Source organism: Sebastes fasciatus, chromosome 20 (assembly GCF_043250625.1).
Source record: "Sebastes fasciatus isolate fSebFas1 chromosome 20, fSebFas1.pri, whole genome shotgun sequence".
Taxonomy (NCBI): domain Eukaryota; kingdom Metazoa; phylum Chordata; class Actinopteri; order Perciformes; family Sebastidae; genus Sebastes; species Sebastes fasciatus.
This window is the reverse complement of record NC_133814.1, coordinates 20,734,803-20,748,618: the sequence shown is the minus strand read 5'-3', so window position 1 is coordinate 20,748,618 and position 13,816 is coordinate 20,734,803. Positions and strand designations below refer to the sequence as shown.

The 13,816-nt window shown below is 40.4% G+C and overlaps 2 protein-coding genes across 2 annotated transcripts; one reads left to right on the top strand and one right to left on the bottom strand.

Moving 5' to 3' along the window:
* Nucleotides 1-3,487: 3,487 nt before the first annotated feature.
* Nucleotides 3,488-6,785, bottom strand: mrpl43 (mitochondrial ribosomal protein L43). The gene is made up of 3 exons (XM_074619082.1): nucleotides 6,493-6,785; nucleotides 5,345-5,451; nucleotides 3,488-4,136 (listed from the first exon to the last, which is right to left on the bottom strand). The coding sequence occupies exons 1-3, from the start codon at nucleotides 6,621-6,623 to the stop codon at nucleotides 3,934-3,936; spliced, it is 441 nt and encodes a 146-aa protein (XP_074475183.1). The 5' UTR covers nucleotides 6,624-6,785; the 3' UTR covers nucleotides 3,488-3,933.
* A 401-nt stretch (nucleotides 6,786-7,186) lies between these two features.
* Nucleotides 7,187-13,584, top strand: twnk (twinkle mtDNA helicase). The gene is made up of 7 exons (XM_074619081.1): nucleotides 7,187-7,237; nucleotides 7,810-8,455; nucleotides 8,703-9,405; nucleotides 9,603-9,843; nucleotides 10,281-10,388; nucleotides 10,513-10,654; nucleotides 12,103-13,584. Exons 2-7 carry the CDS (start codon nucleotides 7,832-7,834, stop codon nucleotides 12,439-12,441), a joined length of 2,157 nt encoding a protein of 718 aa, XP_074475182.1. The 5' UTR covers nucleotides 7,187-7,237; nucleotides 7,810-7,831; the 3' UTR covers nucleotides 12,442-13,584.
* The last annotated feature ends 232 nt before the right edge of the window (nucleotides 13,585-13,816 follow it).

Here is a 13,816-nt window from a genome sequence, read left to right as displayed (position 1 = left end):
CCTTTTTAGCCCTTTCACTTGTTTTCATCCTCATCTTCATTCCTCCCCTCTCTGCTGCCTCTTTCCCGTCTCCTCACCTCTGCATGACAGTGTCATCTATTACTCTCTCTGCTCTCTCACATTCACACTCTCTCTCTCTCTGAAGGACCCTGCTGAGTTTACAAATGGCCACGATGGCCCCAAATCAATTAGAGACAGTTTCCAAAGAGCCCTTGAGTTTGTGAAACAACAGGATTTTCTGCATTAGTGTGAATGCTATTCTAACATTTCTAGCTGATTGCACACATTTGCCATAAGAATCAGACAGCCGAAATATGAATCTGTGTCCTTAAATTATACTAAAAGTGCTTAGAAAGATTGAGGATCGAGTGAAGGTTTTCTGATCCATGCTAATTTATAGATTAGTATTTCATTTAGTTGTAAAGACACGTTCTTGTCAGGTTGTATTTTATTGCAAGTTTAACCTTTGTATGTTTTATATAAAAGCTTCCATAAGTTGTGGACAATCCTTCACATGTTGAAAGCTTCATCTGAATCTGCGACCTTTGCTGCTGCTGCTTCTTTCTCACTTTAAGGACAATCTGTTTACGCTGGCTCTGCACTGTATACTATATTATGGACTTAGCTTACATATTGACTACTAGTTTTACGCTCACCTGTACACAAACCCACAGTGAAGCATCCCGCTGCGTCAATATGCAAGATACAGTATATTTTATGTAGATTATTTCTCTGGGTGTTGGCCAAAGAAAGTGGTGTAAAGAGTTCACAATTTGCACTGTTCTTTTGTAAAAGTCATGTCATATACTCTTGTAAACTGTGACACTTCCAATCAAGTTGTATGATTTTGTGATGTAGATAATGAACTTATCTATGTGGTTTTCTCACAATATAACTTGCTTCTTGTAAGATAGTTTAACCACCTGAGCCAGAAAGGACTTTCTCTTAATGTTGTCTCTTGTGTCTTATTTATTTGAGTTCATTAAATTTCCACTGCAGATAAAAAACACTTATGTTCAGCTTGGGAAAAAAAAAAAAAGTCAGTGTCAACAGCCCTGAGGGGAAGTCAAGAAATGACATGCAAAACATGCTCCCACCGAATCCTATCCTCAAGACGCTCAGTTGTTTTTAGCTTGTGGCGAGCAGCGAGGCCACATTCCTCCACTGGGAACGGAGCCCACATGTTCCCATTTACATACACACATATACGACTCTGACAGAGCAGAGGTATGACATAAGCTCAGAGGGGGGGTAAAAATGACCATTTCCAGAGCAGCATTCGAGGCAGTAACTTAGCAACAGCATCTTTATTTAGAGCCTTTAATGTCCTAGCGTGGGTCTAGCTCTGCCAGTTCCCATTGGGGAGCGCGGGTGTGATGAGAGCGCGGTGGCCCTGATATCTGTAATTGGTGCCATAGATAAATTAACATTCAGGAAGTGAGCATGAAACAACAGAAAACATTTTCACTGCGGCAGCCAATTATGCTTTAATTTCTTTCCTTGCTTTTAAACAGGCTTAACATATTAATATACAGTTTAATTTGACATAAATTTGGTGATGTAATTTAACAGATAATTTAAAGAGGACCTATTATGCTAATTTAGAGGTTCGTATTTGTATTTTGGGTTTCTACTAGAACATGTTTACATGCTTCAATGTTCAAAAAACACTTTATTTTTCTCATACCGGCTGTGCTGCAGCACCTCTTTTCACCCTCTGTCTGAAACGCTCTGTTTGAGCTCCTACCCCGCCCTCTCGAAAAGTCTGCTCTGATTGGTCAGCTGGCAGACTCTGTTGTGATTGGTCAATTGAACGAAACCTTTTGGACTCCGCTCCAGCTCCGCTCTAACTAGCTTTGTTTGAGGGCGTGCCAAACTAGCCGCTAGGCAGGTATTATGCAAATTAGGGCTGTCAAAGTTCTCAAAGTCAAAGTTCAAATTTGTTAACGCCACTAATTTCTTTAACGCATTAACGCAACTTACGGTTTGTAGGTTGTAGCGAGCTTTAAAGCTACATAGAAGGTACTGGTGTCATATGAAATTAGAAAAAAACTAATGAATCCATTGGTACCAACCATGCCATACTAGCTTGTCGGGGAGAACGCTAAATAACGCTCCAGACTTACGCTAAATTTTGGCGAGGAAAAACTGGCATGGTCAATTTCAAAGGGGTTTCTGGACAATATTTGTCATTGTTTTGTGTTGTAAATTGATTTCCCATGTCGATAAGAGTATTAAATACTTGACAAATCTCCCTTTAAGGTGCATTTTGAACAGATAAAAAAATTAAGAATAGCAATTAACTATGGACAATCATGCGATCAATTATGATTAAATATTTTAATCGATTGACAGCCCTAATGCTAATTTGTTACTTGGTGACATCACCACGTTACGGAAGAAAAGGCAGGACTTTTCAGGCAGTTCAGGAGTAGTGTTTCTGTGGGGGAGAGGAACTCCCTTTGGTGTGAACTTTGCAGACCTTTTACATGCACAAAAAACGATATGACACACTAAAGAAAAGGGAATAAGCACAAAAGCATAACAGGTCCTCTTTAAATTTCGCCACTCATATTGGCTATGCAGCGCATGTATAACAAACAGGAACTGTCTATATGTCTGAGGGTAATTTAAAGGGAGAGGGCGTCCTTATTCTTATAAATAATGCAACTCAGATATTTGGGAGAAAATGAGTGAAATCAGCACCAGTATCCCGCTGCAGAGCTCCGCTCCACTGTCTCTCACCCCTCTGCAGGCATCTCACGCTCCTCTTCTACATTAATTTCCACCGATAGCCAAACCATTTTCTGCGGCCAGAGCTATGTATGCCAGCAGACTAGTACCCATCAATTAACAGAAACAAGCAAGCTGTCCTGGGGGCACCTTTCACATTCACTACATGCTTATTTGTATTCATCTGATGACTAGCACTTGGTTGTATGGATGTATTTTTGTTGAGAAGAACACTGAGGTCATTTGTGGAGGAAAAGAGAGGGGTCAAGCGGCCTTTTGAATTCAGAAATGATGAATTCATGGTGTAAAGAAAGCAGCGGAGGAGTGTTGCCAACATCCGCCTTGTTGAATTTGAACAAATCACCTTCTGGAGGAGTTTTCTCTTCCTCTTCCAGCTGATTCAGAGGACAGCTCTGTGCTGCTGAAGGTTAAGACTCGTCCCTGAAGCTATCACACAACCATCTGTCATGTTCATTTAAACTCTGTTGTTTAAGGTTGTGCAGCGAGGAAACCCTCAAACCTTCTCAGTATTAAACTGTAAAAACATGTACATTCCCTCGTGTCATACAAATAAAAAAAAAGTGTACATCTGATACGCGTCTCGTCTGTGAAGTATTTTAAGTGCAGTCAAATCAGTCGAACTTGACGAAGCAGGCAGCGCGGCTGCAGTCGGTTTTGCTCTGTTGATCTTCTTCTGACAAGCTTTTAAAACACAACTCAAAGGAGAGTCTAAATTTAAACACCAACGACAGCATTTGCACATTATTATTTATTTTTATTTCGTACAAAGTTCCATCTGCTCCGAAGTGCTGCACTTTACTACAATGACTCTTCAAATAACCTTGAGATTAAAAAAACAGTTGTCTGCTTTTTAATTTGCCAGCTGACAAGCCTCTGGACGATTCATGTAAAGTCTATTCAACACTCAGAGCTGGTAATGTGTGCACTTCTCTGCACAGCGAAAGTGGCTCTGCTGCCACCACCAGACAGAAGGGCATGGTGGGAAATATTCAGTCGATAGTCGGGTCTTCTGCAGAATCATCCAGCACATACATTGGAAAATTGCTGCAACCACGAGGACTTGTGATTTAATTTAGATTGCAGACACTTGAACAGCTTCAAACATATCTTGCAAGAGTAATCTGGAATTAAGCACAAACTTTGACTTCAAACTTTTGTTAGTCCTCATTCAGCGTCCTGTTACTGTGGTCTGATGGGGCCGATGGACGGGGGCCGGTTGGTGAACGGGTGCCACTGGCCCTGGATGCTGGGGTTGTCTGTGTGGAAGGGCTTGCGGATGCGGATGATGTCCAGACCAGACTGATTGGTCATCTTGGTCAAAAGCTCTAAAATCTGCGGAGACGTTTTGCATGTGACGATTTCTTCCCTCACGTTGCCGTTTACTGCAGGAAGGGAAAAAGGTAATAACGAAGCATGAGCGACTTTAAAAAGGGACACAGTTTCATTACTGAAAAACCTGCTTAGTGCGAAATATAACAGTGTCAACAAGAAGAACACGTGATTCTGGGTGAAACCCCCAGTGGCAATTCACTTCTACCTGAGTAGAGGTCTCAGAAAAACAGTGTTATACTGCCCCCTACAGTATCTAGGAGTATTAACAAGAGTAAATCACATTACTACTTTAATTTATAGTAGTTCACTTTTCATGTTTCTTACACATTTATTGAAAAACCTCAGAGCTTGAACTTCACCAAAAAGACCTTTCAACTGTAAAGCACACTTATGATTTTGATGTATGTTTTTAATAGAACAATCTAAATCAGAGGTCTGCTTAAGTTTTTGATAATATAATATAATATAATATAGGATTTTGTCATTGTTTGTTGTTTTAATGTATGTACCAGGATTCCCTGGAAGATAGTATTGATACCGAGTAGATTATCCCGGTAAAATAAAATAAAAAAAGTAACTAAATAGTTCACTAAACAAGCCATAAATAAAACTTGAATGAGAGCACAGGAATGTAATACAATGACTATTAACAACATATATGGAGAATACAATAATAAATGGATATTTACTTTGGTTTAAGGGGATCTCTGTATGTTTTTCCAGTTAAGATTTTAGCAGTTCTTTAAAAGATATTTCTCTGTAAATCAACAACTGCTTATAAACTCAACACAATTAGCTTAACTCATATAACCGTCTCAAAACTGTGTCTCTATTTTCCCTGATTAGTACAAACTTACTTAGTTCTTTCTAGGGCTGTCCTCGACTAAGGAAATTACTAGTTGACGATTTTGTCAACTAATCAATTAGTTGATTTAGTCAACAGATCTGTGAAACTGAGTTTCTACACAGAGAATAACACCAAAGCACCACTTTATTCTTGTATTTACCAGAGAGATGTGCTCATAAGTTTCTTAGAAATAAGTCATTCAGCATGAAAAAGGCATAAAAAAATGACTAATCGACTAAAGAAATCTTAGTTGACTAAGATCAAAAAACGACTGATTAGTCTACTAGTAGACTAAGAGGGGGCAACCCTACTTCTTTCCAAGAAACTTTCTAAGAAATAGTTAGGAAAGACATGTGCTATAATGAAGAAAGAAATTCAGCATTAGTCAAACCTGTCGTCAAAGTCACTTACAGTATTCTGCAACTATTTTGGGTATCCTGCATGATCGAGGAGTCACATACACGACAGTTGAAGGGTTCTTACTGGCATAATCCACGACCCCCTCTTCAATGAACTCCCTGAAAAAAAAGGAAAGATGGTTAGTGGTAGTTTGCACACAGCATCAATTCCCAGTGTCTTTTCTTTTTAGCGGTAACCAAAAAATATCTGATGTTGCCTTTTGTTACAACTGATGATTATTATCATTATCAGCCGTGGTGGAATGTAACCAAGTATATTCAAACAAGCACTATACTTACCATAACCTGTACTTGAGTATTACCATTTTTTGCTACTTTATATTTCACATCCACCACATTTCAGAGCAAAATACTGGAGCATATTTATACGACAGATATGATTACTTGGCAGATAAAGACCTCTGAAACATGTGAACAACAAATAAAAATTACAGATTAAACTACCCAACAGTATATATGGTGGTTACAAATAGTCCCACCTCGACCAGCTAAAACATAAAGCCCAAGATATATATATATATGTATATATATACTGTGAAAGTATCGAAACACTCAATCCACAGGGAAATACACATAGCCCGTATTCAGAATCTCTGCATTTGAAACAAGCCGTCAGGATTTCTGCCCATTCGTGATGTCACGAATATACAATATTTAGACCCTTGACACAATTTTAAACATAAATATTCTAAATTTGTCCAATTTTATCCCTGGTTGCAGTGTATGTGAATGAAATCAGCTGACAGGAAGTAAACATGGACCCAAGCTGTTGCCTAGCAACGCAATTCTGTTGCAATTCCATTGAAATGCACTAAAACGGAGCGTTTCAGACAGAGGGTAAATACAGGCATATTCAGGCAGACGGTATGAGGAAAATAAAGTTGTTTTTTTAACATTACAGCATGTAAACATGTTCTAGTAGAAACACAAAATAGTATGAATATGAAAATGAGCATGATATGGGACCTTTAACACTCAAACACGGGCAAGTTATCAGCATAATGACTACTTTTGATACCTTAAGTGCATTTAGCTGATAACACAGCTGTGATTTTACTTAAACAGTAGAGCAGGGCTTTCACTTCACTTGTAAACAGTATTTTTATATTAAAGTATACTGATATAAGTAGTGTTTATTACCTGACTCCCAGTGAGCTCTGAGCGTTCTTAGAGAAGATGATGGAGACTCGCTTCAACTGACAGACATAACGACCGACTCCGTTCTGAAGAACAGACCTCAGGAAGCGACTCGGTGTTCCTCTGGCCGTCATCCTCTAACCGACAACCGACGGGTATAATATATACAATATTATTATAATTCAATATACTAATAAGAAACACTAGACACACAAATAAACATTAAAGATAGCAGCAACATTCACAGAGGACGACCTGACGGGCATGTGTATCCGGCGGTCGGTCGATGATATGTTTCCGGAGTGAAACACATATTTGACACGACCGTTAAAGAAAATAAGACTTCAAATTAAAGACTTATCCGTTAGCAAATTAAAAATGTTGAATTTTAATTTTGTAAAAAGGCATATTTTACATATTTGAAAATGTTTTGAATTGTAAAATTATAGCATAAAACAAATAAATCGGAACCTTTCGCTGCCTGTTTCCAGCGGACTTGTTTTGAAAACGCACCCGAAAAGCCCGGGTTTAGAGCCAAGGCCTATGGAAAGGAGGAGATATCACGCGTCATCAACGTTTTATATCTCATTGGGGTTTGACACATGCGCAGTATAATCTGGCCTGCACATCAGTTACACTGCGCATGCGTCATACCCCATCACTCCAAGACCCGTTATCCATCCTCCTTCTATAGTCCTTAGTTAGAGCAGAGAAGCATGGAGGAGAATGAGGGCAGACAACAGAGCAAGTAAGTTACATTTTATGAGTTTATTCTTTATTAAACGTTATGTATTTCTAGTTATGGCTTTTATGCACATGCAGGTTAATTTTCTTTTACATTTAATGTCTGTTTAATAAAATAAATAACGGTTTTCTGCTGCACTGTCTGTGCTGTCTTTGACTCCCACTAGCATACTGTAGGTCATCCATGTCTTTGCAGCTTTGCTGTGTGTTACTTGATGTTCAGTTCAGTTCAGACAACTTTATTTATCCCCAAGGGGGCAATTCATTTGTAGCATTCCCAGTCCATACATCCATACATGCATACAACAGACAACCAATAATTAGTTAAGTCAAAGGAAACATATTAAAGGCATGGGGCAGTTTGAGGGACAAGTTACAATAAGAACCACATAAATAGGATTATAGCAATAAAAGCCCCAAAAATAAGAAATAATATATGAGAACAACATATCTTAAAGTTCCTCTAAATAACAGTCATTTAAAATGGGTATGGTCTGTGTTCAGCAGCTTAACAGCAGAAGTGATAAAGGACTTGGAGTAACGATGTGTCTTCCTCTTGTCGTGTCTCTCTTGCAGGTTAAATGTCCTAACCAGGTAAATGATGTGGAGGAACTTGCTGCTGAGGGGCACCAGCTGTCTCTTGCAGGTGGCAACCCCGAGGTTTCTCCACCAAAGACACTTTCCATCCCTCTGTGTGAGACATCTCACCCAGAGGCTCCTTCACAGGCCTCCCAGTGGTTTAGAGCTTAAAGACTACTTCCTGGCACACAGTGGGACCAGGGCTTATAAAAAGGATGCCAAGTCTACTGTAGAGTTTCCTGTGAGTCCCATTACAGTGACAGACATCAAGCAGTATCTGCGCTCCAAAGACATCCCCTTCCACGATGGCTACAGCTGCCTCCACATCCCCAGCTTCTTTGTGGATCCGTCCTCCAGAGTGGACAGCTTCTCCTTGTTCGTGGACAAAACCACCGGGCAGTTTCTTTGTAAAGACACGCTGGTGGAAGGGAGCTGGGAGGATCTCCAGGACTGTCTGGAGGTGATGCAGAAGGAGGAGCAGGACGTCCTCAGCCCTCACGTGCTGCTGGGATACCCAGAGAGTGTGGAGGAGCAAGATGAGAGGGAGAGAGAGCTGAGGGAGGTGCAGAGGATCTGGTCCAGCTCTGTGCCCTTCACTGACCTCCCCGAGGACGAGGTTCAGCTCATTAAAACCATGTTCCAGGTAATGTTGAGTGTGATTTAGTGATTGCATGTGTGTTTTTTAATCTTGCATACTAGGGTTCTTCTTTTTATAAGTCAGAATAATCAAGAATAGCTCCAACTACCAGGTCTATATGCATGATCTTGGTCTTAATAAATAAAATTAATAAATGACAGGTAAATCAAAAAGGAGTATAATCACCATTAAAAAAAAACAAAAAACATCTTTTCGTCACAGGTTGATAATCTTTATCACTGTTTTGTTTCAGATCACAAAGGTCTCCAATGCAACACTCAAGAGGTTTGGCGTGAGGCTCTTCAAGCCTACCAAGAGTCTGGTTTTCCCTTGGTTTGGTGGACCTGACTCCTCCCTGAAGGGGGTGAAGCTTATCTCCGCCCAAAGCACAAACACTGACAAAGTTATTTATAATGAAGCTACAGTCCCAAAGAGTAATTCGTACTACAACTTGTTTGGCCTCCCCCTGGTGGGCCGTATGGACACGGAGGTGGTGCTGACCGGACATGAGCTGGACACTCTGGCTGTGAGCCAGGCCACAGGACTCCCCAGTGTGGCTCTCCCACGTGGGGTCAGCTGCCTCCCACCGATCCTGCTGCCTTACCTGGAACAGTTCAAGCGAGTGACGCTGTGGCTGGGAGATGACATTCGCTCCTGGGAGGCGTCGAAGATCTTCTCACGCAAGCTGGGTCTGAGGCGCTGCTCGCTGGTGCGGCCCGGGGAGTACCGGCCGTGTCCTGTGGAGGCGCTGGCCCAGGGGAAGAACTTCAGCCAGATCATCAAAACCTCCATCCCAGCCGCCCACAAGTCCATAGTGTCCTTCAAGCAGCTCAGAGATGACGTGTACGGGGAGCTGGTGAACAAGGAGCAGGTGGCTGGAGTGAAGTGGGTCAGGTTTCCAGAGCTTAACAGGATCCTGAAGGGACACCGCAAGGGAGAGCTGACTGTTTTCACAGGTAGGAAACATGATGTTTAATAGTGCTGCCCCCTCTTAGTCAATTAGTCGACTAACCGGTCGTTTTGTTCTTAGTCGACTAAGAGTTCTTTAGTCGTTTTTAATGCTTTTTTCATGCTGAATGACTTTTTTCAAAGAAACGAGTCATGAGCACATCTCTGGTAAACACAAGATTAAAAGTTGTTCTTTGTTTACCAGGTCCTACTGGCAGTGGGAAGACCACCTTCATCAGCGAGGTTGCTCTGGACCTCAGCATGCAGGGCGTCAACACGTTATGGGGCAGTTTTGAGATCAACAACGTGCGTCTGGCGAAGATCATGCTGACGCAGTTTGCCATGCAGAGGCTGGAGGAAAACCTGGAGCAGTACGACTTCTGGGCCGACAAGTTTGAAGAGCTGCCACTCTACTTCATGACTTTCCATGGGCAGCAGAACATCAAGTAAGTCTCATCAGTGTTTCAGTGGATACAGCCTTCTTTCTCTTTAATCCCAGTGATGCATAATGTAACTGCTAATTTTCTGTGAGTGTCAGGCAAGAAAGTATCAACAGCTGTCAGTGTGTCAGTGTGCTGACTTGACTATGACTTGCCTCAAACTGCATGTGATTATCATAAAGTGGGCATGTCTGTAAAGGGGAGACTCGTGGGTACCCATAGAACCCATTTTCATTCACATATCTTGAGGTCAGAGGTCAAGGGACCCCTTTGAAAATGGCCATGCCAGTTTTTCCTCGCCAAAATTTAGCATAAGTTTGGAGCGTTATTTAACCTCCTTCTTGACAAGCTAGTATGACATGGTTGGTACCAATGGACTCCTTAGGATTTCTAGTTTCATATGACACCAGTATCTTCACTCTTCTCTCCAACCTTTTCTAAAGGACGGTGCTGGACACAATGCAACACGCTGTCTACATGTATGACATCAACCATGTCATCATCGACAACCTGCAGTTCATGATGGGGCAGGAAAACCTCTCAGTAGACAAGTGAGTAAGAGTTACACTATAACAAATAGGAAGTTCTATCCTGTATCAGTTTCATCAAACGCAGTACTTTTAAAGTGCGTTTTCCTTCACAAATATGGAAATGAATGCTTTTCGTGTGGTCCAGGTTTGCAGTGCAGGACCACGTTATCGGAGCATTCAGGAAGTTTGCCACCAACAGCAGCTGCCACGTCACTCTGATCATTCACCCCAGGAAAGAGGAGGATGACAAAGAACTGCAAACAGCGTCCATCTTTGGTTCAGCAAAGGTAAGACAGAGAGTCTCACCTTTCTGTTTTTAAACTAAACTGTGCAGCAAATTAAGCAGTTTGCAGTTCAAACAGTGACAGATTCCATTTTTTTTACCGTGTTTTAGTGAGAACTGTGTAGTTCATTAATAGATTTTAATCAAATCAGTTAAAGAATTTTACTTTTAAACAGTTTTATTTACAATTCAGTACACTGGATGAACCATCTGTCACTCAAACTCTTGCTGAAGCCAGTCAGGAGAAGAGTGAAAACATCTTTTCCATTAAGAAAAGCCTTTGGTGCCGGTCTTTGCTCTTCTTTCAGTGAATAAATACTCTCCAGTTCTGATATAACTGATGCTATTGCAGCTACGCTAACCTCTTCAGGAGCCGCCATAGTTGTTTAGAACAAACAGTCGCCTTTCCGTTTCTCCTTACACACCTAAGCCACGCCTGTAGCTGCCAGTAGCTCCTCACAGGAAGCTGATTGGTCCGTGTTCTGACTTGCGAGACACAAACGCATTACTTGAAGCCTGACAAGATGGATTTTCACGTGATATGTAATCCAGCGATTCTCGCATGATCTTGTGACATCGTGAGAATCCAGCTGCAGTGCAAGGTAGGAGAGAGACAGGACAAAAGAAATATAGTGAACAAAAATTAGTAAAAGTTAGATGGAAATGCGAAAATTTGTTAAGAAAATTTAAAATAAATGAATGGTTGTATAGTATAAAGGCACGGCACGATAAGATAATACATACAATATTGTTTCAGTATATTACAATATACTTAGTAAATGAGATGCACCGCTGCGCATAACCTGACCAGACCTGGGCAGTCAGAATAACATTCACATATTCATTCATAAAATATTATATTACTTGATGTATATGATTTTGTTTTGTTTTTTACCTTTTTTGTATATGTTTTTAATGTTGGACTTCATGTATTTATTTGCTCATGCATGTACGGCTATTTTCATAGCAAGAACAACTAACAATTATTTTCATTGTTGATTAAACTGTTGATTATTTTCTCCATTAATCGATTAATTGTTTGATCTATAAGATGTCAGAAAATGATGAAAAATATTGATCAGTGTTTCCCAAAGCCCAAGATGACGTCCTCAAATGTCTTGTTTTGTCCACAACTCAAAGATATTCAGTTTACTGTCATAGAGGAGTAAAGAAACCAGAAAATATTCACATTTAAGGAGCTGGAATCAGAGAATTTTTACCCTTTTTTTTTCTTAAAAAATGACTCAAACTGATTAATCAATTATCAGAATAGTTGGTAATTAATTTAATATTTGACAATGAATCGATTAATCTTTGCAGCTCTTATCTCAAACAAATAAAAATGTGAATTAATTTGACACAATCATGAAAATACATATTTCCTGACCCTCTTTACAAAGCTGCTGTTATTCGACATACCTAATATGCATCTCGACCTTTGACCCCCTCCAGGCCAGCCAAGAAGCCGACAACGTCCTCATCCTGCAGGAGAAGAAGCTGGTGACGATTCCCGGCCGCCGGTCCCTGCAGGTGACCAAGAACCGCTTCGACGGCGACGTGGGCATCTTCCCTCTGGATTTCCTCAAGCCTTCGCTCACGTTCGCAGCTCCCATCAAGGGCAAGCACAAGCTGAGGAAGGTCGCCGGCAAGCCAGAAAACGAGGATGTCGAAGAGAGCAGCGAGGTGGTGGCAGCGGTGAAGAAGGAAGAGGTTAAAAAAGAGAAAGCGGCCAAAAAGACTCCACAAACTAGTAAGAATCCTGAGACTGGAAATGAAAGCATGCAGAAGTAACTATAATAGAGTGTAATTCACAGGCAGTATGGATCATGTGTAAGTGTTTTAACACACATTTACTATTATTTGAAGGTAAGAAAGTGAGGATGTTAGACAGTTTTATGTCCATAACACGAGGTGCAACTGAGCTGGACATTAAGTATGTTGGAGCAATGAAACAAAGAGGATACTAAACATTTATTTCATTATGGAACCAAGTATGGATGTTTCAACCTGAATGTGAAATAATGATGGTAAAGTACATGTTCAGCTTTTCTATGCAGATACTACTGTTTATTAACTGTTAAAAGTGTTGGTAAAATACTGCTAAACTAATTTTTCAATTTCACAAAAAAATACTGTGACACCCAGCGCTACTGTTTTCGTGGTAATGTTCAGTCAGAATGATATAAGCACTTGCACATTACCACAGTGTGCTCTCTATTGACTTTTTGTACATCGATGATTTATTGAATGAGCTAATTTTTTAAAAATAAAATGCATGTGATGCAGATTTTTGCCTGTGTTTTCATATCTGGTCAACAGGGGGCAGCGTGTGCTTTATACATGACACAGAAGCTGATGAAAATAAACCTCCACAGGAAATATCACTTCCTTATTTACAACTGGTTGCAGATGTTTGTAATTTATTCAGCTTTGACAGTCTTCTGTGGTGACTATTTTTAACAATTTGCCCCAGATGTCTGTGTGATTTAGAGATATTTACAAGCTTGACAGTGCACAATCATGCGTATCGGCAGGAAAAATGTTTAATTCTGTACTTTTCTGCAACACTGCAGTCAAGTCAGTTATATTTGTATAGCCCAATATCACAAATATGCTTATAAACTAAACAAAAAAAAAACTTTTTAACATGGAAAAAAATGGAAGAAACCTCTGGAGGAGCAACTGAGCCCCCTGTGTGATTGCTTTTCATATAAATCTTTCAGTTAAATTGGCGATTTATAAGAACATCGGAGATCTTTGACCTCCTACTGGGAGTGTTTCTACCTTTTTAACACTTATAATTAAGTGGTGTCAGATTACACATGTTAAAAAGGTTCTATTGGTTTTCATGCACTGAGCCATCTCCAGTGTCTCATTAACACAATCCATTATTTAGACTGAGTGACTTTTAATAAATGCAAATGTGTCTCAAAACATCTACATATGAATATTTCATGGGTAAAGTCAAAAGACAGGGCCTTGGCTGCACCGGTGTGGGGTTACATGTAGAATCAGCAGCTTTCAGCAGTGAGAAACTCGCTGTACTGTGAGCTGCTGCTGTTGCTGCTGTTGCAGGATGTATTGATGCTTGAAGTGTCGTATTTCATCGCAGTCACTATGATGCCAAATAAAATGCCTGATTTATGATGTAAAGGGAGCGGTTCAC